Consider the following 25,543-nt stretch of genomic DNA (forward strand, 5'->3'; position numbering starts at 1 on the left):
TCCTATGATTTTCCCCTCCTAAAGCTGGAAAAGATGTTCATATGAAAATTGGTTCATTATTATTAATCATTTAGTGAAACTAGTTTTCAATGTATTATTCCATATTTTCAAACCACTATGTAAGTAAATATTTTTAAGCTTGTTTTACATTATTAGAAAAGACAAATACCTGGGATAGTTTAGATATTGTAGGTATCATCTGCTTTTTCAAAGAATGAGTTTTTTCCAGAGTGGTGAATTCTTAAGAGTTAGTGGTCTTTGTACTACTGATTTTCTTGTTTATTGGTGATGAAAACAGAACTTTAGCTGCATGTGAGAAAATGACTGATTTCAACAATAGCAGGTATAGATATGATCTGTCAGATCTTATTTTCTAAAGTGTCATAGAAACAAGAAGAGTTACTGTGCCTTTTGGTCGGATCACCAGCATTGTTGGTCAGAGACCTATTAGTTATGAGAATGGATTGGTCAATAATCTGTAAAATTCACTTGTGATTTAATTTGCTTCTTAATTTTTAACTGTGGCAACATTTTAATATAGTAAAATATATTTATATATCCATTATATTTTTGAGAACATTTAAAATATATTAATTTAAGGTTGGTTTTGCTAGCCCCCTATAGTGCTTCTAATTAGTTTCAATTATTTTTACATTGTGATTATTAGGGATAGCAACATATTATCTGATAGTATAATATTTGATATGTAGTAATTTATAATGTAACCAATATGATCTTTCCATGAACATTGTACATATGCATATCTGATATAAATGAATATGTACATTGTATATGCCATACATAAATCTGTATGTGCACGCTTGCGTGCGCACACACGTAATAGACCCAGTATAACCTCACTATCAAGGTTTAGTATAACAGTATGCCTGTATAATGTACCTTGGTTCTCTGTCACATGGACTTTGTAAAATTTTATACTTTATAATTTTTAGGGTTTTTTATTAAAGAAATCTGTGTGTGTATAAAGTTCTAATGAGTATAGCAAACATATTTTCATATTTTGATTGCTTATGGTGATAGTTTAACGTGTCATTGTATTTGATAATGCTACCAATCATTATCAACTACACTAATATCAATAACAAAATATATGCATTAACAGTGCTCCGAAAGACAAGTGCATTTTATTTATATGAACTGTGCATTTTTGGCATCCTATATATTTAAAAGTCTATATTTAAAAGAATTCCTTGCCCAAGAATTCACCTTTTTTAAAATACATAATTAAGCAGCTTACTATTTAATTTTTGTCTTTCTAATACCAGGTTTCTTCAACAGAGGTTAAAAAAGGCTGTGCCCTATAACCGAATGAAACTTATGATTGTGGGAAATACTGGGAGTGGTAAAACCACCTTATTGCAGCAATTAATGAAAACCAAGAAATCAGATCTTGGGATGCAAAGTACCACAGTTGGCATCGATGTTAAAGACTGGCCTTTCCAAATAAGAGGCAAAAAGAAGAAAGACCTCACTCTAAACGTGTGGGATTTTGCAGGTATTTGTTTTACTAGAATTTTAAAATCACATTTATCTTTTATTTAGAACAGAGATTTAAAAACTGAGTTTTCTGTTCCAATACTGCAAAGAGACCAGTGAAGGCTATGGAATTACTCCAAAGCCATTTACTTCTCCCAGTGATACCCTTGCCACGAGCATGGAGAAGTGTAGGGAAGGAATGTTAGAACACAGGTGCTACCTAAAGCTGAATATTTGCTTGGTAGCTAACACTTTGGCTAAAAGTTTATAATCTGTCTTGCCTGGCCAGTGTGGCTCAGTGGTTGAGCATTGACCCATGCATCAAAAGGTTACTGGTTCAATTCCTAATCAGGGCACATGCCCAGCGTGTGGGCCCGGTCCTCAGTGGGGGCATGCAGGAGGCGGCTAGTCAATGTTCTTTCTCATCGATGTTTCCATCTCTCTCTTGCTCTCCCGTCCTCTCTCTCTAAACAATAAAGAAAAAATATTAAAAACAAACAAAATCTCAGTGTAGTCTTCTAAATGTTGTTGATTGTTTTTCTCTTTTTTGTATGCTAAATAGTAGATAGCATGACCTAAAAATTTGTTTTGAAAAAAGGAAGGCTAAAAAAAGAGTCTCCGATCTTTATTTAGGTAGTGAGGAATTCTACAGCACTCATCCCCACTTCATGACCCCGCGATCTCTGTACCTCGCCGTCTATGACCTCAGCAAAGGGGAAGCAGAAGTTGACGCCATGAAGCCCTGGCTGTTCAATATAAAGGTGATCTGTTCTAATTATGTGAATATACAAAATCATTCTCATTTTTTGATGTGTAAGGTAATTTATTTTAGGCAAATAGTTGGTTTAAGTTTTTTTTTTTTTTTAAGGAAGCAGCACTGAAATTTTGAGCTGGGACATTTTCAGAGTAATTAAGTTGTGACATAAAAATTATGTTCTATGTTCGGTGGGTGTTATAGATACTTGAAACCATTTTAAGCTATAAAATTGAAAATACACATGCTAAACTATTTTTATCATATTTTTAAAGTGAATATGAGCTTTTCTAATTTAAAATAAGTTATATTAAAGAAAAGCAATTTGTGCATCACAACCTATGTGTTCAGTGGCAATCTAGTGTGAAGTCTTTAGAATCTTATACTTTCAAATGGTACCAGATAAATATGCTCTTTTTTTTTTAAATTGAATTATTTTTGACAATATGGTCCTCTACTGGGAATTTCTTTCTTTTTTTTTTTCCACTTTGTCCCTTGCTGCTATGCTGTCAGCTATTCTTTACAAGGTCTTTTGTAATTTTGGTAATTTTTAAAAACCTTTTTTTGTTTGTTTTGACGTTATTATAGCTAGTCAAAGTGAGCAAATATTACAACAGAGTAATGGCTTTTTTCCCCCCTTGCAGACTTCAAATAGAATGGCTTTAAAATGAGTTCAAGAAATTGAATTTGCAAATAAGGAAGAGAAAATACAAGCTATTATGACACTTGAAATAATTTGTGGGTTTATTAAATGCTTATTTTACTTTGAAGTCTAAAGCACACTTAGTTGCCCATTTTAAGGAATGAAAAAGAAAAAGAAAAGGAAACTGGCTCCTACTGTTATACGGCCACCTGAAAAGTGGTAACAATTGGAATAAGAAGAGGCATAAAAATGACTTCTAAAATTTGTTAAGGTTCCATTTTTTCCCCTTAGGGTAAGGAAAGAAAGACAGTTACTGCTTCATGATGTTTTTCGATTTTTCATTTCCACTCAGGTGGCATTTCGAGGGAAATGTAATCAGTCTTGATTTAAAAGCAAACAAGCGTGTTTTGCATGTTCCCCGCAGGCTCGCGCCTCTTCTTCCCCGGTGATTCTGGTGGGCACGCACCTGGATGTTTCCGACGAGAAGCAGCGCAAAGCCTGCGTGAGTAAGATCAACAGGGAGCTGCTGAACAAGCGCGGCTTTCCCGCCATCCGGAACTACCACTTCGTCAACGCCACCGAGGAATCCGACGCCTTGGCCAAACTTCGCAAAACCATCATCAACGAGAGCCTGAACTTCAAGGTAACGCTGTGCCTCTGCGCGCTGGCGGGTGAGAGTTCCCGAAGCCTGACGCTGTGCAACTGCTGAGAAATGGCAGACGTCTGGAGGTGTTTCCCATTGGCGGATTCCTTAGGCCTTACTTCATTTCAGATTCATGGAAATGGGAATAAAAATAACTAGAGGGTCCCCAGGGGCCGAGCGGGTGTTTCTGAGAGAATCTGAACAGGTGTTTCTGATGCCCCTATCCTGCCAGGGTCCGGCAGTGGTGCTGTCGTCGAGACCACCTTTCTTCCATGAGTGCTTGTCTGTTGTTGCTTCATCCTTTCTTTCGGGGTTCATCTTTATGCTCATCCTGGTGTTTTGGGCTCCTCTTCCAGGCCTTGTGTCCCTGGGATTCCCATTCTACGTGTTTTTTTCTCTCAGTCTTTGGAGATGGCTTTTTCACTTGGTTGCCAAGACCACTAATTTGGTTTTCAGCAATGTCTAAGCAATGTTTGGTTTTATTTCATACAAGCAGGGTCTTTCATTTCAGGGATGGTGTTGTTTGATTTCTAAAGCACCTTTCTAGTAAGCCAAATGTCATTCGTTGGGTTTATAAAACACATAAAAATTGGTTACTGGTTACCAGTCAGAAAACTTATTTTTAATACTTACAGGAGAGAGAAATTTTCCGGGGGTTCTGGAAAATGCCCTGACATTATAATACAACAAACACAGTGGTGAATTGCATTGTTAGTTTCTGTTGGCTTAGCTCATTAGCACTAATGATGAAGGCATGGCTTGTAACTAAGGTTTTGCCTGGACAGCCCCAGCATAATTATAAGGAGTGCCCCATAATATTCTCAAGCATTCCAGTCTGGATGATAAATGTTATGGTTGTCCTGGTTATAACGTATCTGCCAGTTAGCTTCGTTCTGTTCCATTTCCAAAGATTATGCTCCAATCCAAATCCTAATGAGCCATTTATAAATGTGCTGGTCTTTCTGGTGCCTCAGGAGATCATTTCCGTGGTCGTGTCTTTCAACACATTTATCACAGTCACTAAAAGGTTTTGCCAGGAGGGGATCACTAGTGGTGTTTCTTGTAAGAAGAATGGCATATTATTTGCAGATTTTCCTGCTCTCTCATGGGACATATAATTAGAGAGGAACATAACTTTTGAGAAACATCTATACAAAATTCATTCATCCAATTAAATATTATGTTTATCCAGATGGTTTTCTCCTGAGACTATACCTGTACCTATAGAACTTTGTTGTTACTTGTACTATTTTAAAAGCTTCTCTTTTTATCATTGCTGTTGGAGCATATATTGTATTTTTAAAAAGACATCTTGGAGGATAACTTTGTTTTGAAAAATCCTGAATTTAGTTGAAGCAAAGTCTATGGATAAAGCGATTAGTTCATCAAACTGGATGAGAACTGCTTTTGTCTCGTAGCAAGTTATCACCGTCAATCGATAAAACCATATTTCTTCCTGCATTTATACATGAACTATGAAGGCAATGCCATGCAAGGAAGTAAAACAAGTGCTTTGAAAATAGAAATATTATTTGAAGAAAAGTATATATTGCAAATGGATGCATCCTTTTGGCATTTTGCTTTGAAAACCCATTGACCTAGAACCAAGGAGCCTGCCAGAACTTGAGTATTCTTTCCCCCATGCTGTGCTTCAACCTGTATTCAAACAGTGGCTTTTCATCGACCAGAGATCATTTTTGTGCCCTCTCATTCTTTTTCATCTTTCTTTTATCATGGCTCTTCTGTGATGTTTCCCTGTCTCACCTTTATTAACATGTATCTGTGCAGACTCTAGAATAAAAGTGTTTTGTTTTCTTCGTTGGACTGTTGGTGACTCGGCAAATGAAAAGAAACAGGAAAAAAGAGAGTTTAATACTAACAACACCCCTTTCACTGTGTCCAACCTGTTAGCAGTTAGCAGAAAGGTATTCTTCGCTGGCCCTGGAACAAGCCCTATAAAATTCATCCCTTGTCTACATGATTTGCTTTCTGTGAGAACCCTTGTTAATTTCTTTACGTAGGTTTTTCTCCTTGAGTTAAAACATGAACTTCAATCTGAAGTTTCGCTTTATGTTAAATTATGAATGATGCATAGCGGGATTGTGAAAAGTGGAGGTTAGTGGAGTTATATTTAATTTTCTAGGGTAGGGATACATGAACACAGATTTTCAAATAACTGGAGGCGAATATGTAAGTAATGGTTACGGCTGCTGTAATGAAAGCTTCTTAAGGTTCCAGTTACAAGCAGAAAAAGAGCACTTTTTTTTTTTTCATGTGCCTGTTTATAAACCAAATTTATATTTGTGATAAGTTTAAGAACTTAGAAATTTTGATATTGTCAGGTAAACAATATACTAGAAAATATTCATGGGTTGAGAAACGGGGCGAGTTTGCCACCTGGTGGTTCTCAGAGGCATTTCAGTTACTATTGTTAGAGCAGTGTTTCTGTTTAAAATCAGATTTTCAAGGAGAAAAGTTTGGAAAAGGCTTTTATTATAGGAAGTATCATCTGAAGTCCATTTAACATTGTTCCTTTTATATGTTTTTCTATTAGTATGCAGTGATTAAATTCAGGGTTTCACAGACCAAAAATCACCCTCTCGTGTCAGGGTGTTGAGATGCCTTTTCATTTTCTCAAGTTTAAGTTCTCACAAGAAAGCATAGCTGAGGTGAGGAGACGTCACGTCTGTCTCCAGGCTTCACTGTTGATATGTGTGATCCACCTATCAGAACATTTTACAAATAAAAAGCACAAAATTTAATGTTTTACTTCAGGGTCTGGATATTTTCATCTAACAAACAAGGTCCAGAAGCTCCTGTGATGCTGATTGCTTGTGCTAGCACGTCTATGGCATATAAGTTTAATGTCTTAGAAAACAAAAATTTCTTTTTTTTTTTTTATCCTCACCCGAGGACATTTTTCCATTTTTTGTTCAGATAGAGCAGGAGGGAGAGAGAGGAAGGGAGAGAGAAACATCGATGTGAAGGGACACATCTAGTGGCTGCCATCCACACGACCAACCAAGGCTGGGGACAAACTGCAACCATGGTACGTGCCCTTAGCGGGATCCGAACCCGGGTCTCTCTGTACCGCAGGCCGACGCTCCAACCGGTAAGCCAAACCGGCAAGGGCGAAAACAGAGATTTCTTTATTTATGGGTAGTGATTTATCCTGGGTTTGCCATGGATTTTCTGGATAGCTGGATAAATAGTTCCACACTATGTTATTTGCTCTTTCTTTCCAAATTGTCATATGTGTTCATAGTTTTCTTCTTTCAACATCATTTTATTTATTACTCAAACTTTAAATGATTTCATATCACATTTTGTTATGTTAAAAATACATTTCTGAATGGTTATGCCCCTTTCTTTAAAACCATTTGCACTGAATTTACCCACCACCTGAAAAATGTATGAATAAAATGGGTTTTTTTCACAGCTTGTCATTTTTAATTACGTAGATCCGAGACCAGCCTGTTGTTGGGCAGCTGATTCCAGACTGCTATGTGGAACTCGAGAAAATCATTTTATCAGAGCGAAAAAATGTGCCAACTGAGTTTCCTGTCATTGACCGAAAACGCTTATTACAACTCGTGAAAGAAAATCAACTGGAGTTAGACGAAAACGAGCTTCCTCATGCAATCCACTTCCTAAATGAATCAGGTTTGGGTGTTTATTTGTTTCCCATTTTTTGAAAGCTTGGCGGTGGTGATTTATAAAAGTGGAACTGAGCCTTGCTAGAATTTACATTCCACATTTAACAGAAGTGCTTTAGAATTTTTTGATAGGCCACTGATGTTTTTTCTTGGGAAGACCACCATGCGCACCGATGTTAAATCATATATCATGTCATAAGGAAAACATGGAAATCATCAAAGGGTCACAGTGGAAAGAGCAAGGGTTAAAACGCGTGGGTTCTAGAACTTGACTTTGCTGTGGAACCCTGAGCAGGAGGCATGTCCCTTCCTAGCACCAAAGGAATTGAGTGTGAGTGGACATTGCTTGTCTGCTGCAAAAGGGAATGATTATTGGGGTGCTGTGACTGGGTACCTCGAGAACCAGTGGTTGCCCGAGACGCTGCAGCTGCGAGTGCAGAGCTGGCTGGGTCACGTCCCACATCCTCAGCACCATCTCGTAGAGGATGATGCTCACCCCGACTTCAGTGCTGATTCCGTCATTGATCATATCGCCTTGCTGGCAATGTGTGAGTTGATTCCTAGTGCCAGGGTCCGCACCTGGGAAGCTGCTTTTGCTCTCTAGATTTTCTGCTGTATGAAAAATAAATTTCACGTGCCTATCATCAGTGGCCTATCAAAAAGTACAGGTTAGATGACTTTATTTTATTATAATAAAAATAATCTATTCTTTCTTCCCATCATTCTTAAAACAGTAGTTTCCTATAATCTTCTGTGTCTCTTACTGATTTGCAAAATAAGATGTGTCTTTGTATTGTATATTTAGAAAGCAAAAAAGAAAATTATGAATTCCTATTTATTTGTAAATATTTGCATTTGCAATATATGGCACTATCTCAAATATGCTGATATATGATCCTTATATAATGTTCACAAGTACTTCTTTATGATCTTGGGACTTCAGAGGTTGAGAACCAGGATGCCAGGTGGTGGTCCCAGCTCTGCCACTAGTTATGCTGAAGTTTTCTCCTGTAACTGAGGAGGTTGGGCTACATTCTCTTTCTCTCTTGCTATTTGTATATTCTAGATTTCATGTTTCATTGTTTGATTTTTCTTTTTTTACTACAGGGGTCCTTCTTCATTTCCAAGACCCAGCACTGCAGTTAAGTAACTTATACTTTGTGGAACCCAAGTGGCTTTGTAAAGTCATGGCACAGGTTGGTGTCTTACATGTTTGTGACATGGGGGTAATGATTGAAAAGGAGAATAACCGGCACCCAGGGCATTGAGCATTGTAGAGTTTGTGTTCAGTGACGCTAGAAACTACTGTAAACATAGAACATATTGGAATACTTCATGTAGAAACTGCTTACAGGAGAGTTTCTTGGAAAAGGGGAAGATGCTGTAGAGTTCGCGTGAACGTCTCTCATGTCTTTAATGACAGGTATTTGTACCACTGTGTTTCATGGTGCTTTTCTAGACCCCAATTCTATCTCTGGTTTGGTTATTGACTCAGTCAATTGAAGGAAAGCTTCATGAACATCCCTGGGGTAAATATATATAAGGAAATTGGGTTGTTGGGCCTGGAAAACCTCTATGTAGACCACATGGAGAGGAGTCTTGACTCTTGAGAGGAATTGTCCGAGTTCTAAATGCTTCCACTTTTTGAAAACTTTACATGGCCATAGTAATTGCTTTCCTTTCTCCATTTATGCTTCATACAGAAAATTTTTTATTCTTCCAATGATAATTACCAGTGAGTTTATATTAAATAGTTATAGTAATCCATCAATATAGGTTTGCTACAGAAAATCACTTAAGGAGAACACACTAGCTCAGGGGCTCTCAACATCAGCACCAACAACCCTTGGGGCCAGATAATTCCTTGTTGTACTTGACAGGATAGTAGCAGCATCTTCGGCCTCTACCCTGTACATATTAGTAGCACCTTCCTACTTATGACAACCAGCTATGCCATCAGACGTTAATCAGTATTCCAGGGATGCAAAATCACCCTCATGAACAGGTGAGCTCAGGGAGGAGGTCTCTAGCACGTGGATTCACTGGCAGTTATTTGGTTTATGAATATAATTTATGGTTTTGCAGGTGGCTCCCTGAATGCCTTAAATGATTATATCTTTTTATGTTAGAAGTCTCTCTTCTAATTAAGCCATGATGGTAATTAAATTCCCTCAGATAATCTTGAATGGTAGTTTCTAAATTTCATCTACAGTAAAAAGGGAACTTATTTGGGTCCAAATCCTATAACACTGAACTTGAGAGCGTATAGAAACATTTTAATTGGAAATGAATTGTAATGGGGTAGCTATTACTATTTTGGTAGCTATTGTAAGGTAGATATTTATCCTTCTGCATGTATGCCATGGGGAGCGATTTACTCATCTGCTACATGGTCATGGAGCCAGTAAAGGGAGGGGTTGTGACCCGGAGTCATCTAACCTGTACTCAGAGCTCTTATGATGCTTACTTTGTGATGTTTCTTAATATTTTAAGCCTTTCTGATTTTCTTCACTTGAAGGATAGTAACAATTTTAACTTCTACACTGCCTCCCTAGTTCAGTGTAAGTAAGCAGTAAATGTTCGCTAATTTCATATTGGACATAGTTGGTAATAAAAACTAATTATTAGGAAATGAAAAACATCTTCAAAACTGTACAATTGTATTTATGTAGTTTTGGAAAATGTGCCAGTATGGAGCCAACCCCCCCACCCCCCCCAAAAAAAAGTGGTAGCTGTACTTTCAACAGCAATGGAAGTTTCAAATATACCTTCAAGATTGTGTTGTCCTAGGTGGTATGCTATAACACAGAAGATAACTCTAGTCAAGAGAAGGCTAAAGTTGCACCCAAAAGTGATGTCTTTCCATGTGAACTGGGACATTTAAAGTTTCACACGTGTGAGCACTGACAGAGGGGTTATCGTAGTGCATAAAGAAGTGGTTTGTATCCAAATCACAGTCTTTTAGCAAAAGCAAATTTCCACCAGGACCACAGTAAAATCTCTGAAGATTCTGTGGAATAATTAAGTTGAAACACCATAAAAGTTCTTCTCATTAGAATAGTTATACTATAAACATGTTAATTGAAGTGAAAACTAAGTCAAGAATTTGAATAGCTCAAAGTTATTCCGAAAGATAGGTCTAAAAGGACAATAAAATGATAATTTAAATTTCTTATTAACTTAAAAAATAAATAACATAGCCCAGCCGGTGTGGCTCAGTGGATTGAGCATCATCCCCTGGAGTGAGAGGTCCCAGTGCAATTCCCAGTCAGGGCATATACCAGGGTTGTGGGCTTGGTCCCCAGTGAGGGGCATGTAGGAGATGGCCCATCGATGTTTCTCTCTCACATCGATGCTTCTCTCTCTCTCTCTGCCTTCCACTCTCTTAAAAAAAAAAAAAATCAATGAAAACTTATTTATAATAAATAAATAAATATATACATGGCATAATTTTTATTTATGCTGATATAGTGAAACAATGTCCTTTTCACTGAGGTTTATAAAGAATGAAAGCTATAAATAATCAAGTGAAAATAAGAATGACTTGTCTGACATCCATCAGGAAGAAAAAATTGGGATATTTACCCCTATGCATCATCAAAGCAAGGGCAGGAATAATTTATGGTGCAGGAGCTCTAATGAGACCACCCTCCCTTTATATGCCCTGATCTGTTAGGTCACTAAACTTATTAAAGGAGTTCCCATCAATGCACAGAGAAGTTTGCAAAACTCACTTAACTGTAAGATGAAAGGATATGAAAGGGACATATTGAAATAATCGAATGGAGCCTTGGCTGTTTTGGCTCAGCAGATTGAGCATTGCCTTGTGGACCAAAGAGTTACAGGATCGATTCCAGTCAAGGGCATGTACCTTGGTTTCGGTTCGTCCCCGGCCCTGGTTGGGGTCGTGCGGGAGGCAACCAGTTGATGTGTCCCTCTCATGTCGATGTCTCTATCTCAATCTCTCTCTTTCTCCCTCCGACTCTATCCGAAGATAAATGGAAAAATATCCTTGGGTGAGGATTAAAAAAATAATAATAATCAAATGACGTATCAAAAAGTTTGTATGGCAATTTAATCTTGATAATAACGTGTGAGGTAATTTGGAAAATTCCCTTTACTTACATAAGGGCATATGTTAGCCATGTAAGTTACTAAGCTGAAGGAATACTAGCAGGTTTTTTAAAGGTGATAAAATTAAGATAATGTTTCAGTGTTCTATTGCTTTTGAACAAGATACCCCAAACTTCGAGGCTCAGAGAATCAGCAGTTGTTTTCCTCAGAGCTCTGTGGGGGGTTAGGCTGAGCAGCTGTGCTCCTCAGGCCTGGCCAGGGCCATGCGCTGGGCTTTCTTCACCGAGCCGGGCAGGTCGCAGAGGCTCCGCTCACAGTTTGGTGTATTGTTGCTCCTCTCATATGGCTGCCTCTGACGTCTAGGCCCAGAACTGCTACAGTGTTGGTTCTGCCACATTCTTGGGAGTGGAGCACCCGCAAGGCCATTTCAGGTTCGAGGGAGGGAAGTGGACTCTGTTTCCGGGGGGCCTGGCAGCACGCACGTGTAGGGGGAAAGGAACTGAAATGTCCGTCTTTGGAGACTCCCACAAAAATGGAGCACATGTAGAGATACTAAAAAATCAAGCACAAACCTCTTTTAAAACCAATTTGTCTCAGTAAAATGAGTTAGAGTCGGTATATAATGATGGCTTAAATACAAGAGGTTATTGTGTGCTTTTCAAAGATTATCTCATTTAATTGTCTCAGCAGCTCTTTTAAAGGGAACTGTATTAACTTCCATCTTGAAGGTGAAAAAATTAAGTGACAGGGAGGTAAGATAATTTATCCAAAGTTACATGTTAGGATTTCAGACAAAGTAGTTTGACTGCAGTATCTATAAACCTAACTCTAGGATAAAATGCTACTAATTTTATTTCTCAAACTTCACTTATTTAACCTTATTTACTCAAATTATGTTCTGGAGATTGTTCTGGTGCTGGGGCTGTACTCTAGAGAAAAAAACATTCCTATGCTCATGGAGCTGACATTCAAATGGGAGGGAAAAAACAATAAATAAACACCTAACAAGTCAGGTGGTACCAAGTGCTACAAAGAAAATCTACAGCATGGTTGGGAATAGAGCATGTGTTGTTAGACAAGATTACAATAACTTAATAACAATATAACACCAAACAATTATTTCTACAACCTAATTTGTAAGAATGATACGGGACTTCTACAAAGTGTACAAGATGACATAATTCCAAAATGTAGATTTAAAAAATATTTTAAAGTTGTAGTTGACATCCAACATATAATTTTATTTTTTAACAACCCATTATGTATTTTCACTATAAATCATTATGTTCAATAAGCTGCACATTTCTTGATTCAATGAATATATGTACAAAATAGAAAAATAGAGATGAGTAAGGCAAGTCCTTGGGCCTAAGGATTTTACAATTCAACATTTTAGCCAACTACATAATGTAAATAATGTTTACTCCTATTTAAGTATCCCTGAAACATAGATCTACTACAGAAATTAAGTACACACCTCTTTTTAAAATTAATTTGGCTATGTAAAATGAATAGAAATATGTTGATAGTAATGACTAACCCATGAGGACTTACTATATGCTAAGCATCTCTTGGCAATCTAAGAGGCAGTCACTTTTATTATCTCATTGTATAGAAAAAGGCAACTGTGTGGAGTGGGATGGGAGCAGGAGAAGGGTGTCAATGGGGGAAAAAGGAGGGGCATCTGTAACAAAAAACCCGTAATTAATTAATTTTTGGACAAAAGGAAAGAAACTGTGGCTTGAAGAAACAGTCCATCTGGCCGCACTGCTGGAAACAGGCTGTTTGGAACCTGGGTTCTTCTTAGTTTTAAACTGTTGTGACAATGAAAACTCAGAAGCGGTCTCCACATTAGAATCATGGGGTTTCTCTTTGAAAAAGCAGATTCTCCAGTCTCCTCCTGACCTGTGGATGCCGACTCTAAGTGGAGTCCAGCAGAATTCGGCATTGCTTTGTTTGAAACTTACTAAACCGTATTCCACTGCCTCTCTTCTCGTTGATGAAAACCTCTTCTGTGACAGAAATGTAAAGTGACGTTGTTGTTACCAACCAGTGGTGATAACACAGTGGAAGATAATTTCCCTAGAAATATATCAGTAATGAAACTGTAATAAGAAGGTGGGATATTGGACGGATTGATGATTGGAGTTGGGGAAGGCTTGGGCTCCCCTGTTTCAGAGGAGCTTCCTAACTTCTGATCCGAATTCATTCACTTAATGTAATACTTTTTTATTAAGGGGAGTGGACACTTTTTTTTTTAGGGGATGCTATTTTTTGAGTAAATGCTTGTTTTGAGGAGAGTGGGCTTCTAGGGAACGCCTCTGCTAACTAGAGAAGTTAGGTCCTGTGTTATTTTTGACATTGTTTAAATGTTGATTGTTTTTACTGATCAAAGTCACACAAAATGCTTTAAATTCAAAACTTGTCAGAAAGTAAATTCCAGTGATTATAAGTTTAAATCTTTCAGATTTTGACACTGAAAGTGGAAGGCTGTCCAAAACATCCTCAAGGAATTATTTCACGTCGAGATGTGGAAAAATTTCTTTCAAAGAAAAAGAGATTTCCAAAGAACCAGATGCAAAAGTACTTTAAACTCCTAGAAAAATTTCAGATTGCCTTGCCAATAGGAGAAGAATATTTGCTGGTTCCAAGCAGGTAAATAAAAACCTTAAAAATCTTAAAAATCTATTATATTGTTTTAATTGTCAAAATAACTTTGGTCTATGATTAATGTACTAAGTATTCTTTTTGCTTATTGTGTGAACTTTCTTCTGAAGTATAACATTTATTTTTAATGAAAATACTACATTTGACATTTTTAAAGATAGAGTAAGTGACTTATGTCTATAATTACTGTTTGGTTTACAACTGCTTAAATTATTTAAGAAAGATAAATAGTGGAGGTTATTTTATGTGTGTGTGTTTCTCTTTACATGGCACTGAGTTATTGTATTAGACAAGTCCTGGGAAGATAGTCAGTTTTTACCAGAATCTTAAAAAAATTTATTTCAGTGACCTTTGAGAGGAGAGGGAAAACACAATGGAGGCCTAATTTCTAGTCCTATATTATAGAAATTTTGATTATTGTTTTCGAAGGACTTAGGGAATATTAGAAAGTAATATGACATTGAAAAGTGTAAATTGCATTGATTGATGGATAGTGACTAATTCTAAAAAATATATACCTTTTTCTAAGACATGCAGTCTTTTCAAGTTTTTTTTTTTTTTTATAATCCCTTGCTTGATACTTGTCTGTGTGTAACTAATTGTAATAATTTGTTAGTATAAATAAGAAGACTGAAAAAAATTCATGCATCTATTACATCTGAGCATGCATTTGAATTAAATGACCATTGGATTTTTAAAGTAGGAAGAGCATATAGCCAAAAAAATGTCATTATAAAAAAAGTGTAATTGCTTAGAATATTTATCTCCAATTCATCAATTTCAAGCAGTAAAGCACTCCAATTCATCAAGTAAAGCACTTGATGGTTGGGTGTTTCATGAAGCTGTGTAATGATGATGTCCTTTTCCATTTAGTTTGTCTGACCACAGGCCTGTGATAGAACTACCTCATTGTGAGAACTCTGAAATTATCATTCGACTATATGAAATGCCTTATTTTCCCATGGGATTTTGGTCAAGATTAATCAATCGATTACTTGAAATTTCACCTTATATGCTACTAGGCAGAGGTACGTATTTAATGAAGACAATAGTTATAGAAGTTATGGGGAAATAAATTAACATGTCATTTTTGCAGTTGACTTATTTGTTAGGCACCTGAAAATCAGATCATAAGCTCATAAGACTTCAGATTGGTCATTATAAAGACATCTATTCAAATAGGTGTATGCCATTTGTCAAGAAGAAAATTCCCAGGTCCTCACTCAAAGCCCATTTGTTCTTATTTTAGACACATTTCTAATAAGTATGAGTTTATTGCTTTCTATGCCAAAGCAGATTAGAAGCAATAATTTAAATAGGTGGATTACCAGGAGTTAATTGGTTTAAACATATACACACAGACACTCTTGGGCGGTGCATGTGCACGCGCACACACACACAAGAACAAAGAAAAACTAGGCATAACCACTGCAAAGTCAGGGAGTTTTACTCAAGTGTGACATCCTGAGCATTCAGACCATTCAGCATAGGAACTGTAAGAGCTCCATTCGGCGGCACAATCCCAGAGAGGTTTATAAATAAACTTGGGTCTTCATTGTGCAGCTGTGACTATATTCTAAAATAAACCACATGTTTTCTGCAATTAATCAGCATATAGGTAGTTACACATTGCATTAGAACATGAAGAAACTTTTGGTTTCAGCATGACCACCAACTTCTTTTTAAAAGTTATGAGAACTTATTTTTTATTCTCTTTCTTCATCTGTTAAACATATTAAACTATTTAACACCACGAACCTGGAATCGATCTTAGCTTATCTACTGGACATTTTGTATATTTTATTGCAACATTAAGGATAAAATATTTAGTGTCATATTTAATAGCTAAGATGAAGACCATCAATAGTTATTCCAATACTTAAACAAACAAATGTAACTCTATTAACTGTCACTTGGGGTGTGTGCAGTCCCCCCACCCCTTTAATTTATGGAGTAGTTAATAATTAATGGATGCACCTGGGTCCATTTAAACTTTTTTTTCAGAACAAGCACTTCGCCCAAACAGAATGTATTGGCGACAAGGCATCTACTTGAATTGGTCTCCGGAAGCTTATTGTCTGGTAGGATCTGAAGTCTTAGATAATCATCCAGAAAGTTTCTTAAAAATTACAGTTCCTTCTTGTAGAAAAGGTAAGGAAATGAATTCAAAACTTTGAATTGTACCACTAAAGAAATCGAAACTTCTTTTGAACTTTATATAGTTCCTCTTTTTTAGCTTTGTGACAGAATGAGTTTCCGACAGGGTTGTGATGAGCTCTTCTTTGGATTGTGTAGGCTGTATTCTTTTGGGGCAAGTTGTGGACCACATCGATTCTCTCATGGAAGAATGGTTTCCTGGGTTATTGGAGATAGATTATTGTGGTGAAGGAGAAACTTTATTGAAGAAATGGGCATTATATAGTTTTAATGATGGTGAAGAACATAAAAAAATCTTACTTGATGACTTGATGAAGAAAGCAGAAGAAGGTATGTGTTGATGCAACTTATAAATGTTTTTAAGTGATCTTTCACTATCTGTAAAGTGAGTTTTGTAATAAATGTAGAAATTATTCTTACCTATGAGGGGTGAGAGGGAGGACATGGCATTTAATTACAGAGACAATTCCAAAAAATGGATTAAATTTGTTACCAGTAAGATCACATGTTCTAGAGTCAGAAGAATGTTGCTTTGAGAGGATGAATATTGGCACATCGAGCAACATAACTTCATCTATGAAATGGAAATACTAACCAAAACCACTTTATACAATTGTTATAAAAATTAAAATAGATGATACATGGAAAGTAACTAAGCAACATGCTAGCCATTTAGTAAGTGCTCCATAAATATGGCAAAAATAGAAAAATGAGATAATTTTCTAGTCAGATGTTGGATATTCTAAGGCAGTCTGAATTGTAATGTCTAATGAGTGAACCTAGGAATAAGTTTTAAAAATTTCAGTAGATATTAATTTAACATTTAAAACATTCTCAAACTTTCTAGAGTTAACAGGAATGGTAAGAAAACCTAAAAGACTGGAAATAATAGAAAAATTTTGAAAGTCATGATCAGAAATTTGTATGCGTTATTTAAAGTTTTTTTCTTCAATGTTTTATGTACTTCTCAGGAGACCTCCTAGTAAATCCAGATCAACCAAGGGTCACCATTCCAATCTCTCAGATTGCTCCTGATCTGATTCTAGCTGACCTGCCTAGAAATATTATGTTAAATAGTGATAAGTTGGAATTTAAACAAGCTCCGGAGTTTCTCTTAGGTAACTATTTTTGTTGGTTTGAGAATAAAGATTAGGATGCATTTTTCCTCATAATCTATAACATTTTCAAATATAATTATATTATCATGTTTTTTCATGTCTTCTTATATTTATCATAATACTTTTTTCCTTTGGAATAATGTATTTTAAAGTAAGATGTTACAGATCTAGAATTTGCTTTGCACACACTCTTGTACACTAGGTTCAAGATGAGGATGGGACTATATATATTTATAAAATATATATTTATAAAGCACATATATTTATAAAATATATCCTTGTATTTGCTTTAATTGCAAGGGATGAGGAGATAGGTAAAGAGGTTTTCAAATGAGTAATGCATCTACTTTTCAGTCTCAAAAAGACAAAGTGGATTGCCAGTTAGATTTAGGGCTAGGCATGGGGCAAAGAGCTATGATAAATTTTCATTTTTTGATTCCAGAATGACCACAGAAACTTTTGTTTTTATCAGATATATGGAAGGTGGAATAAAAACTAGTTTGGAGAAAAGATAATGAATGTGCCTTCTAGTGGAATGTGATTGAGATTTGGAGGAGCATGCTGATGGGGATCTCTAACGCAAGTTGTAAATATAGTTCAGAAGGTCGCTTATGAAACTGTGAAAGTTCTCTGTCGATGGGGATTAAGTTAGGGAGTAGATGAGGTAATTGAGTGTGTGTTGGGGGTGTAGATGGAAGACAGGAAGACTAGGGAGAAGACCTCCAGGTGCGTCTTAGGTTATGGAGCAGAAAAAGGAAGAACAATCATTTAGAGAGACTTAATTCATTGAAAGAAGTGGGTCAGATTTATTTTCAAGTATACAACAGATATAATTTCACCAGACATAATTTAGCTTTTCTGCTTGGACAGATTAATTTATGTGCTTTGTACTTTCTTTTCAAAAGGCGATGGCAGTTTTGGATCAGTTTATCGAGCAACCTATGAAGGAGAAGAAGTGGCTGTAAAGATTTTTAATAAACATACATCACTTAGACTGTTACGACAAGTAAGAAATCCAATAACATTATGACATTAAATCAAACATTGTCAATCTCCTGGAACTCTTGTATTGCACATGTTGGTGAAAATGCAAAATGATGACTACATTTCCCCCAAGAGTTTACTTAAGTTTAATTATGAAATTCCACTTTGTCTTTTCTTTATGGAGGAAAAATGTTTAGTTTTGTTTCTTTTATCGAAAACAAAGAAAAGATAGTTTTCTGAGAATTCTTATTTCCAGGCTTCACAGGAAAGAGGGTACCTCTTTTGAGGTCTTGTATTTCCAAGGAACCAAAGTCCATACACAGTAGCCCATTTAAAAACTTTTCTTGGCCTCAATTAAGTCACATGTCTTTCCTCAGCAAGCGCTTAGATTCAGGGCAGTGCTGTGTGCTGATTGGCTTAAGCCTGTGTTACTGAACCAATCACTGTGGAAATGAAGATGACATTACTTAGAATACTCTACCTTTCCCCAAGGCTGGAGTGGGTTGTCACTCCCCCTTAAAGTTGATGAGCTGCATAGGTGAAGGTTGGATGCCTCAGCAAAAATTTAGGTGCTCTTAGAAAGAAAGGTGAATGGATGTTGAATGCATAACTAAGCATGGTCCCTCCAGGACCCACTCTTGTTTGAGTACTGGTAGGGATTCATTTATTCTTTTCTGAGTTTTTCCTGACAGTAGGAATGAGGGAGAGACACAGCGTGAGAGGAGAGGTAAAATCCAGTGTGGATTCTGCCTTCTTATACCAGAACTCAGTTGTATTTTTGAATCTAGTTATTCTTTCTTTTGCCCTTGATTCATTTAAAAAATACTTTGTGCCTGCATCTGAATATAAATAACTTAGAAAATGCACAGTTATAATATATTAGTTATTCTGAAAAATGAAAATAATTTGATATCTGTGTGAGATATCCTGGAGTAATTGAAAACATTTTTTTCTTTATTGATATTAGAGAGAGAGAAAAGGAGAGGGAGGGAGAGAGAGAAATATTGATGAGAGAGAACATCAGTTTGCCACCTCCTGCATGACCCCCCCTGGGGATTAGGCCCACAACACGGGCATGTGCCCTGACCAGGAATCAAACCAGTGACTTCTTGGAGCATGGGTCGATGCTCAACCACTGAGCCATACCAGCCATGCCTCCTGGAGTAATTTTAATTATTAGTACCAAATACCACACTATAGCTCTAGGAATAAGCTAACAAACATTTTGTATATAGAAGCAAGTCTGTGAACCAAATCTGGGCACAGTGTCATTCAATCTGTAGACAATTTGTTATGTAAATGGATGTTTCAGCCTAAGTCATTAGTCTTCAATACATGTTTAAAATATTGGATAATGTGCTGAGGGAACTCTGTTGGAAATCAGAACACTAATCAGTGCATAGGCAGCTAGGTGATCCAAGAAAAGAGTGGAAGGAATAGAAACAGTAGAGTGTGAGTAATATGCTTCTTCTTTAAAAAAAAAAAAATCCCTGGCCTGGTGGCTCAGTTGGTTGGAGCATTGTCCCGTACACCAAATGGTTGCAGGTTCGATTCCTGGTCAGGGCACATACCTAGGTTGCGGGATCCATCCCCGGTTGGGGTGTGTATGGGAGTCAACCAATCAATGTTTTGCTCTCACATTGATGTCTCTTTCTCCCTCCTCTTTCTTTCTCTGGGAAAAAAAAAAAAAAAGATCAATAAAAACATAATAAATAAAAATTTAAAAAGACAAAGAAAAGCAAATGAGAGCAGTTCAGTGTCTGGTGCTGCCTTGTTTGAGGGTCATTCTGCCAGGGGATGCACTGTGGATGATCCACCTCACTCTGGCTCTGGTTCTCAGTGAGCTGCTTTTCTAGGACAGAAATTTGGATTAGGATTCAGTCTGTGTCTGTGAGAGAAAAAAGAGCTACCTTGACTGTTCTCATCAGCTTTAACCAGCACAGCTTATCAGACATAGGAGAAAAAGATTTTTTTCTTCCAAGGATCTGTGATTGCAGCCTGGAGCTTTTGTTCTTCGAGAAGCCTCTCCCAGGGTATTCGGGCCTTTTTGTTCAGCTTGCAGATTTCTCCACTCTTCGGTTTCCCGAGGAATGCAGTTGGCACTGATACTTCCCGTCTTTGAAGCTGGTTGTTAAGAAGCAGAGCTTCTGCAGAAATCACAGTGGAAAACCTGAATAATTTAAAATCGGCCTAACTGATAAATTTCATCTAAATCACAGTTTCAGAGTAAAGTGAAATATGTAGAATGAAGTGTATGTGAAACTAAAAAACAGCAATGTCATAAAGGAGACTGCAACGTCTCACAAGATGCGGTCTAGAAAAAAGTGGTATCGGAATGGAGACCTCTCCGTTCAAGTCAAAATGGTATTTCCGACTTCTTGGGTTGGAGATGAATGCAGGCAGGGCTTGCTGTACTCAGAGTGATCCCGGGCAGCTCACTCCGAGGAGGTGACAGTATCTCAGCAAAGATCTGAATGGCGAGAAGCCTTCAGCTCTGTGGAGGGTGAAGAGATCAGCAAAGGCACAGAACCTGTGGTTGTAAGGAAGGAGCTCGGCGTGTGCTGGGGTGAATGAATGCCAGTGTGGCAGAGGGTGGTGGATGGAGAGGAGACAGGAGAGGGGTCCTGAGAGGTGGTCTGGGTGAGATCAGGTCAGGCGTGGAGTTTTAATCTCAGTGTTCAGGAGAGAGCGATACCGTAGACTTCTGTGGAGTTTGGAGGAGATCACAGCCTAGATTTCTGGGGCCTTGGACGTCAAACATTTCTAGTGAACCAGAGATGCCAGGCAGGTGTGCCTCACAAAGCAGTTCCAGTTGATGACTAGTGGCTGAGTGGATTCTGTGGCTCACCAGGGTTCAGTGGGTGAGCCTGACATGACCTGTTAGCGTAACCACGTGTGTTTCCTGTCCCTGCACAAAATATTCTGATGAAACCAGAACAAAAGGAAAACTAGAACTTAGAGTTTTAATTCCAACTATAGCTTCAAAACCAGCTGTTTATTCCTGAAAATGTGGAGAAGGTAAAAAAAAGCTCAAAGAAGAAACAAAGTTTCCTATAATTTCATCACCCACAGAAAACTGTGCTCAAGGTGTTGCTACAGTAAGGAAAGAGAAACTTGGGACAGAGCTGGTGTCGTGTTGCCCTGAAATGATTTTTGACTTTTGCAGGAGCTGGTGGTGCTTTGCCACCTCCACCACCCCAGCTTGGTATCTCTGCTGGCGGCTGGGATTCGCCCTCGGATGCTGGTGATGGAGCTGGCCTCCAAGGGCTCCCTGGACCGCCTGCTGCAGCACGACAAAGCCAATGTCACGAGGACCCTGCAGCACCGGATCGCGCTGCATGTGGCTGACGGCTTGAGGTAATAGATCAGGTTGTGTCGTTTTTGATACAGTGTGTGACAGGTGTCACCCAGACTTACTCTCAAGCTCTGAGAATGAAATTTCCCACTAACGGTGGGTCCTAGTAGCATTCCAAAGAAAATCGGGGTGAAAAGCTACCCTTTCCTGATTGGATTTTAAAATTTGACAAAACAGGAGTACAAAGACCACGCGGGGCCTCCTCTCGAGCAGAGCTGGAGCCCAGGCATTCCGCGCCGGCGGCGCCCGCCCGTGAGCTAGTGCTTACCTGCCTTCTCTGACAGACCAGGGTGAGCGTTCAAAGTGTCAGCTGTCGTGGACGATCACAACACGCAGCGGGGAGTCCGTTTTCTGATAGGGACTGGAGTGATCTGGGCTGTTCTGTATGATCACAGTGTGTCCCCGAGGCACACCCACCCTGTAGCCAGCCAGAGCCCCGGAGAGCCCCCTGCAGAGTGGAAAGGCCCTGGTCTTTGGAGACTGAAGGTCTGGATAGATCGCTGTTCCACACACTTAGGGTCTGTGATTTTATATCTCTGGTTACTTTTTACTAGTCCATAAATGGTGACTGTTTTTTTGTAATAATTGAAGACACCCACATAAAAGCTGCGATTTCCCCACCTTCCCCTCCCCCCATCTCCAGCCACCTTGTTGCCTCACCTGGAGTCATCCTCACTGCTTTCTTTCTCTCACATCCCACACTCCATCCCTCAGCAAATGTCTTCAGCTCTGCTGCCGAATAGGTCTCCCTACAGCTCCTTCTCAGCTTCTCGCTGCCCCCGGAGTCCAGGCCTCTGTCATCTGGCCAGTGGGCCCCTGCTTCTCACCTGTGCCTCATGGAGCCTGTTCTCCACACAGAGTGGCCTTTCTACCAGGGAAGTTGGGTCAAGTCTCTGTCCTGTTCTGAACCCTCTCCTACCTCTCGGTCCGTCACTGTGCTCGGCGCCTCCCCTCCCTGAGGTTTCTTGAATATGCCAGAGATTTTACACCAGTTCTTCTCACCACCGGGAATGTGTGACCCCCAGATAATCCTTTTGGGTTGCTTCTCATGTCATTTAGTTCTTTTCTCCACTACCTCATGTCTCTCTAATACCTATACCAATTATTGCGAATGGGTGTTCTCTATGTTTTTATTTTAAAAAAATTGTTTATTGCCTGTCTTTGCCACTGGAGTCTAAGTGTTACAATAGCAGGGGCTTTTCATCTCGTTTCCTGTTGCATCCCCAGCACCTAGAACAGTGGGGCCACGGTCCATATGTGTTGACACTGGGGAGAGAGGGGGAAAGGGGGGAGGACAAAAACTGCCTGGCCGTGGTGGCCACGCAGGGCATGCAAACTCCCTTCTCTTCCTTCCCTTCTCAACGGTGTGTCTGTTCCTTCGGGACAGTGTCCAGAAATGTACATGGAATGGACATGGAGGAAAACAAACATTGCTCACAACCAAACCACCAAACCAAGGGGCTGTAACTCTCAGTAGCCTATGGAGAATATAATAAGTGCATAACATAAATAGACTTCCCTTCCTGAAAGACTCCAGAAACCAGTGTTAAGACATAGATTATCAAATGAAACAGGAATGCAGATTTGGGTCTGGGTTGATATACCTGCTTTTGAACACCAGGGGGAACCTTGCGTTTTTTTTTGATCTAGATAAAGTGCAAGTAGGCCTCCTGTGCTTTAGCTGTCTTGGTTACTTTGCTTGATTTACCTAAATTCACATCCTAGTTTCCCCCTGATTCATCCACACAATCCCAAAACTGCTCATTTATAAAATGGAGAAATTTTTTTAAATTTATTTTTTATTCACCACTGTTTGAAAGACTTCATCTCTAAAATAACTTATTCTGGTTCTCTGAGACCTTACTTTAAAAAACAAATCCAGTAGTTTCTGATGAAGTAGATGAAATCCCAGCATATTTTTTCTTTAATTTGCTGGATTTGCTCTCAGCATAATGCCAAGACAGCTTTCTGGATCTTTTGCCCAAGAGGGTAGCAGATTTCAGTAGCTCTCAATCTTCCACCAGCACTAAGTGAAACTCAGCATTAAGGTTTGTCTTCCCAAATATATTTTAGCATAGAATTATAATTACAGAAGTAGAAAGAGGCTATAAAATTCTTCGGAGTCCCTTACCTGGTGGAGCTGTTTCGAGAAACATACAAGGACTTCTTCATGTTACATGTTCTCGTACCACAGTCTTGCCTTCAGTGATTAGCTTACACCTTTCATTCAGTCCACTCCTCTGAACTCTTTGCCGTAATTCTCAGCTACCGATAAGAGTCACCTATATTTCCCACACATTTCTATGTTTCACTACATTCAACATCAATTTACTTTCTCTATTGCTCTGCTCCCCATCAATCTGTTTTTTCTCTTTTACCACCTGCTTGTCAACAAAGATCCTCATGGTCACATCCAGGCCCCACCCCCTCCCCAAAAGGTAAGTATCCATTTGTCCACCAGGTTTTATGCTATTTGACATTATCCTTTTAATCAATTCATGTATTTTTATGCTAATTACTATTGCTGTCTTGGTGTAGTACCTCCAGGAAATTATCAGAATATTTCTTCTAAAATAAAAATCTAATTATGCTTGAAATTCCCTGGTAGTTCCAGGTTGTCTACAAAGTACATCCAGATTCCTTGGTGTAGCATCTGAACTCTTTATGTGTCCCATGAGCCTGCGCCTCTGGCCTCCTGCCTCTACATTCTGGCCTTGCTGAAGGTCTTGACGTTTCATCGACATCCACGTCTATCTTTGCATTTGTTATTCCTCTCTTTCCATGAAATTTTCTGCCTAGAGAACTCATTTTCCTCTAGAAGTTGCTCACATACCATCTCTGCAATGAAGCTCAATGACACCATGAGCAGTTGGCCTCTGTAACACAATTTTTTTTTGCAATTTTTATTAATTTATTTTTGTTATAGATGTTTCATCTCCCCTCCCCGCCCCCTAGACACCCTCCTCCCAATCCCGCCTTCTGCCAGCATTGTTGTCTGTGTCCATGGTTTCACATAACTGCATATAAGTTCTATGGTTTATCTCTTCCCTCTCCCCGAGCCCCCTCTTCTCAGGTTTGTCAGTCTGTACTCTATTTCTATGTCTCTGGGTCTGTTTTGTTCATCAGCTTATATTGTTCATTATAGTCTACAAATGAGTGAGATCATGTGATATTTGTCTTTTTCCAACTGGCTTATAGTAACACATGTTTTCAGTCCACTCCGTGCAAGACTTGACATTGGGTGCTGAAGAGGGAGAGTCCATTTTGCTATCTTTATTTTACTTTATTGTTTAGAATTGATTCCTTTTTTATCTTTGTTGTTGAAAGTATTACACATGTCCCCTCTTGCTATCTGTACCTCTGTTTTCTTCTCCCTCCGGCTTCCCTAGCCTTGTACTCCACCTTTCTGCAACCTTGTTAGACCCTCTGTTCTCTTTCTAGACTGTGACCCCTTAAGGTACACTGATGGCAATCATGACTAAGGAATGACTGCATTTAGACTAGTTTTTAAAATAAAATATTTTATAATGCTCATTGTCATAGAATGCGTAGTAAGTTGTGGCTGAAATACTTTCAGTAAGGCAAGATCTTCACTTGTTAATATTTCAAAAGTTATTTTGCTCTTCTACTAAAAGTTATTAAAACTGTACTTTTTAAGATTAAATTTTATAATTGAACATTTTAACTAACTCAGATAATCTTTCCCTCCCACTGACATTATTCCAAATTAAGTTGAACTATTTTTTTCACCTCCACGAAGAATTCTGAAAGAATCTGTAGTCTATAAATATTCTGTAAGAGGCATTATGAGGGATTTGGATGCTATTTAATTATGCATGACTTGGCTTTAACTTTTTTTCTTCTTAATCTCCCCTCTTTCTCTTCAGCAGGGCAAGAGTGACTAATGGCCTTTCATAAGCCCTTAGTAAATTTTTCTTTCAAGCCCATTCTTTATTGTGAAGGTCAACTTTATTAGTACATTTATCTTATTTTTC

The 25,543-nt window shown here is 38.3% G+C and overlaps 1 protein-coding gene across 2 annotated transcripts in view; it reads left to right on the forward strand.

Moving 5' to 3' along the window:
- Window positions 1–25,543, forward strand: part of LRRK2 (leucine rich repeat kinase 2) — a 138,777-nt gene that overhangs the window by 86,133 nt on the left and 27,101 nt on the right. For both annotated transcript variants that reach the window (XM_036252213.1, XM_036252214.1), the window contains exons 29-40: window positions 1,287–1,516; window positions 2,131–2,258; window positions 3,319–3,537; window positions 6,999–7,200; window positions 8,301–8,389; window positions 13,735–13,922; window positions 14,808–14,962; window positions 15,939–16,085; window positions 16,230–16,421; window positions 17,063–17,209; window positions 18,115–18,215; window positions 21,360–21,550. In XM_036252213.1, the coding sequence (XP_036108106.1) occupies window positions 1,287–1,516; window positions 2,131–2,258; window positions 3,319–3,537; window positions 6,999–7,200; window positions 8,301–8,389; window positions 13,735–13,922; window positions 14,808–14,962; window positions 15,939–16,085; window positions 16,230–16,421; window positions 17,063–17,209; window positions 18,115–18,215; window positions 21,360–21,550 (1,989 nt within the window). The remainder of the gene's footprint in view (window positions 1–1,286; window positions 1,517–2,130; window positions 2,259–3,318; window positions 3,538–6,998; window positions 7,201–8,300; window positions 8,390–13,734; window positions 13,923–14,807; window positions 14,963–15,938; window positions 16,086–16,229; window positions 16,422–17,062; window positions 17,210–18,114; window positions 18,216–21,359; window positions 21,551–25,543) is intronic.

This window comes from Molossus molossus, unplaced genomic scaffold (genome assembly GCF_014108415.1).
Source record: "Molossus molossus isolate mMolMol1 unplaced genomic scaffold, mMolMol1.p scaffold_m16_p_10, whole genome shotgun sequence".
NCBI lineage: Eukaryota > Metazoa > Chordata > Mammalia > Chiroptera > Molossidae > Molossus > Molossus molossus.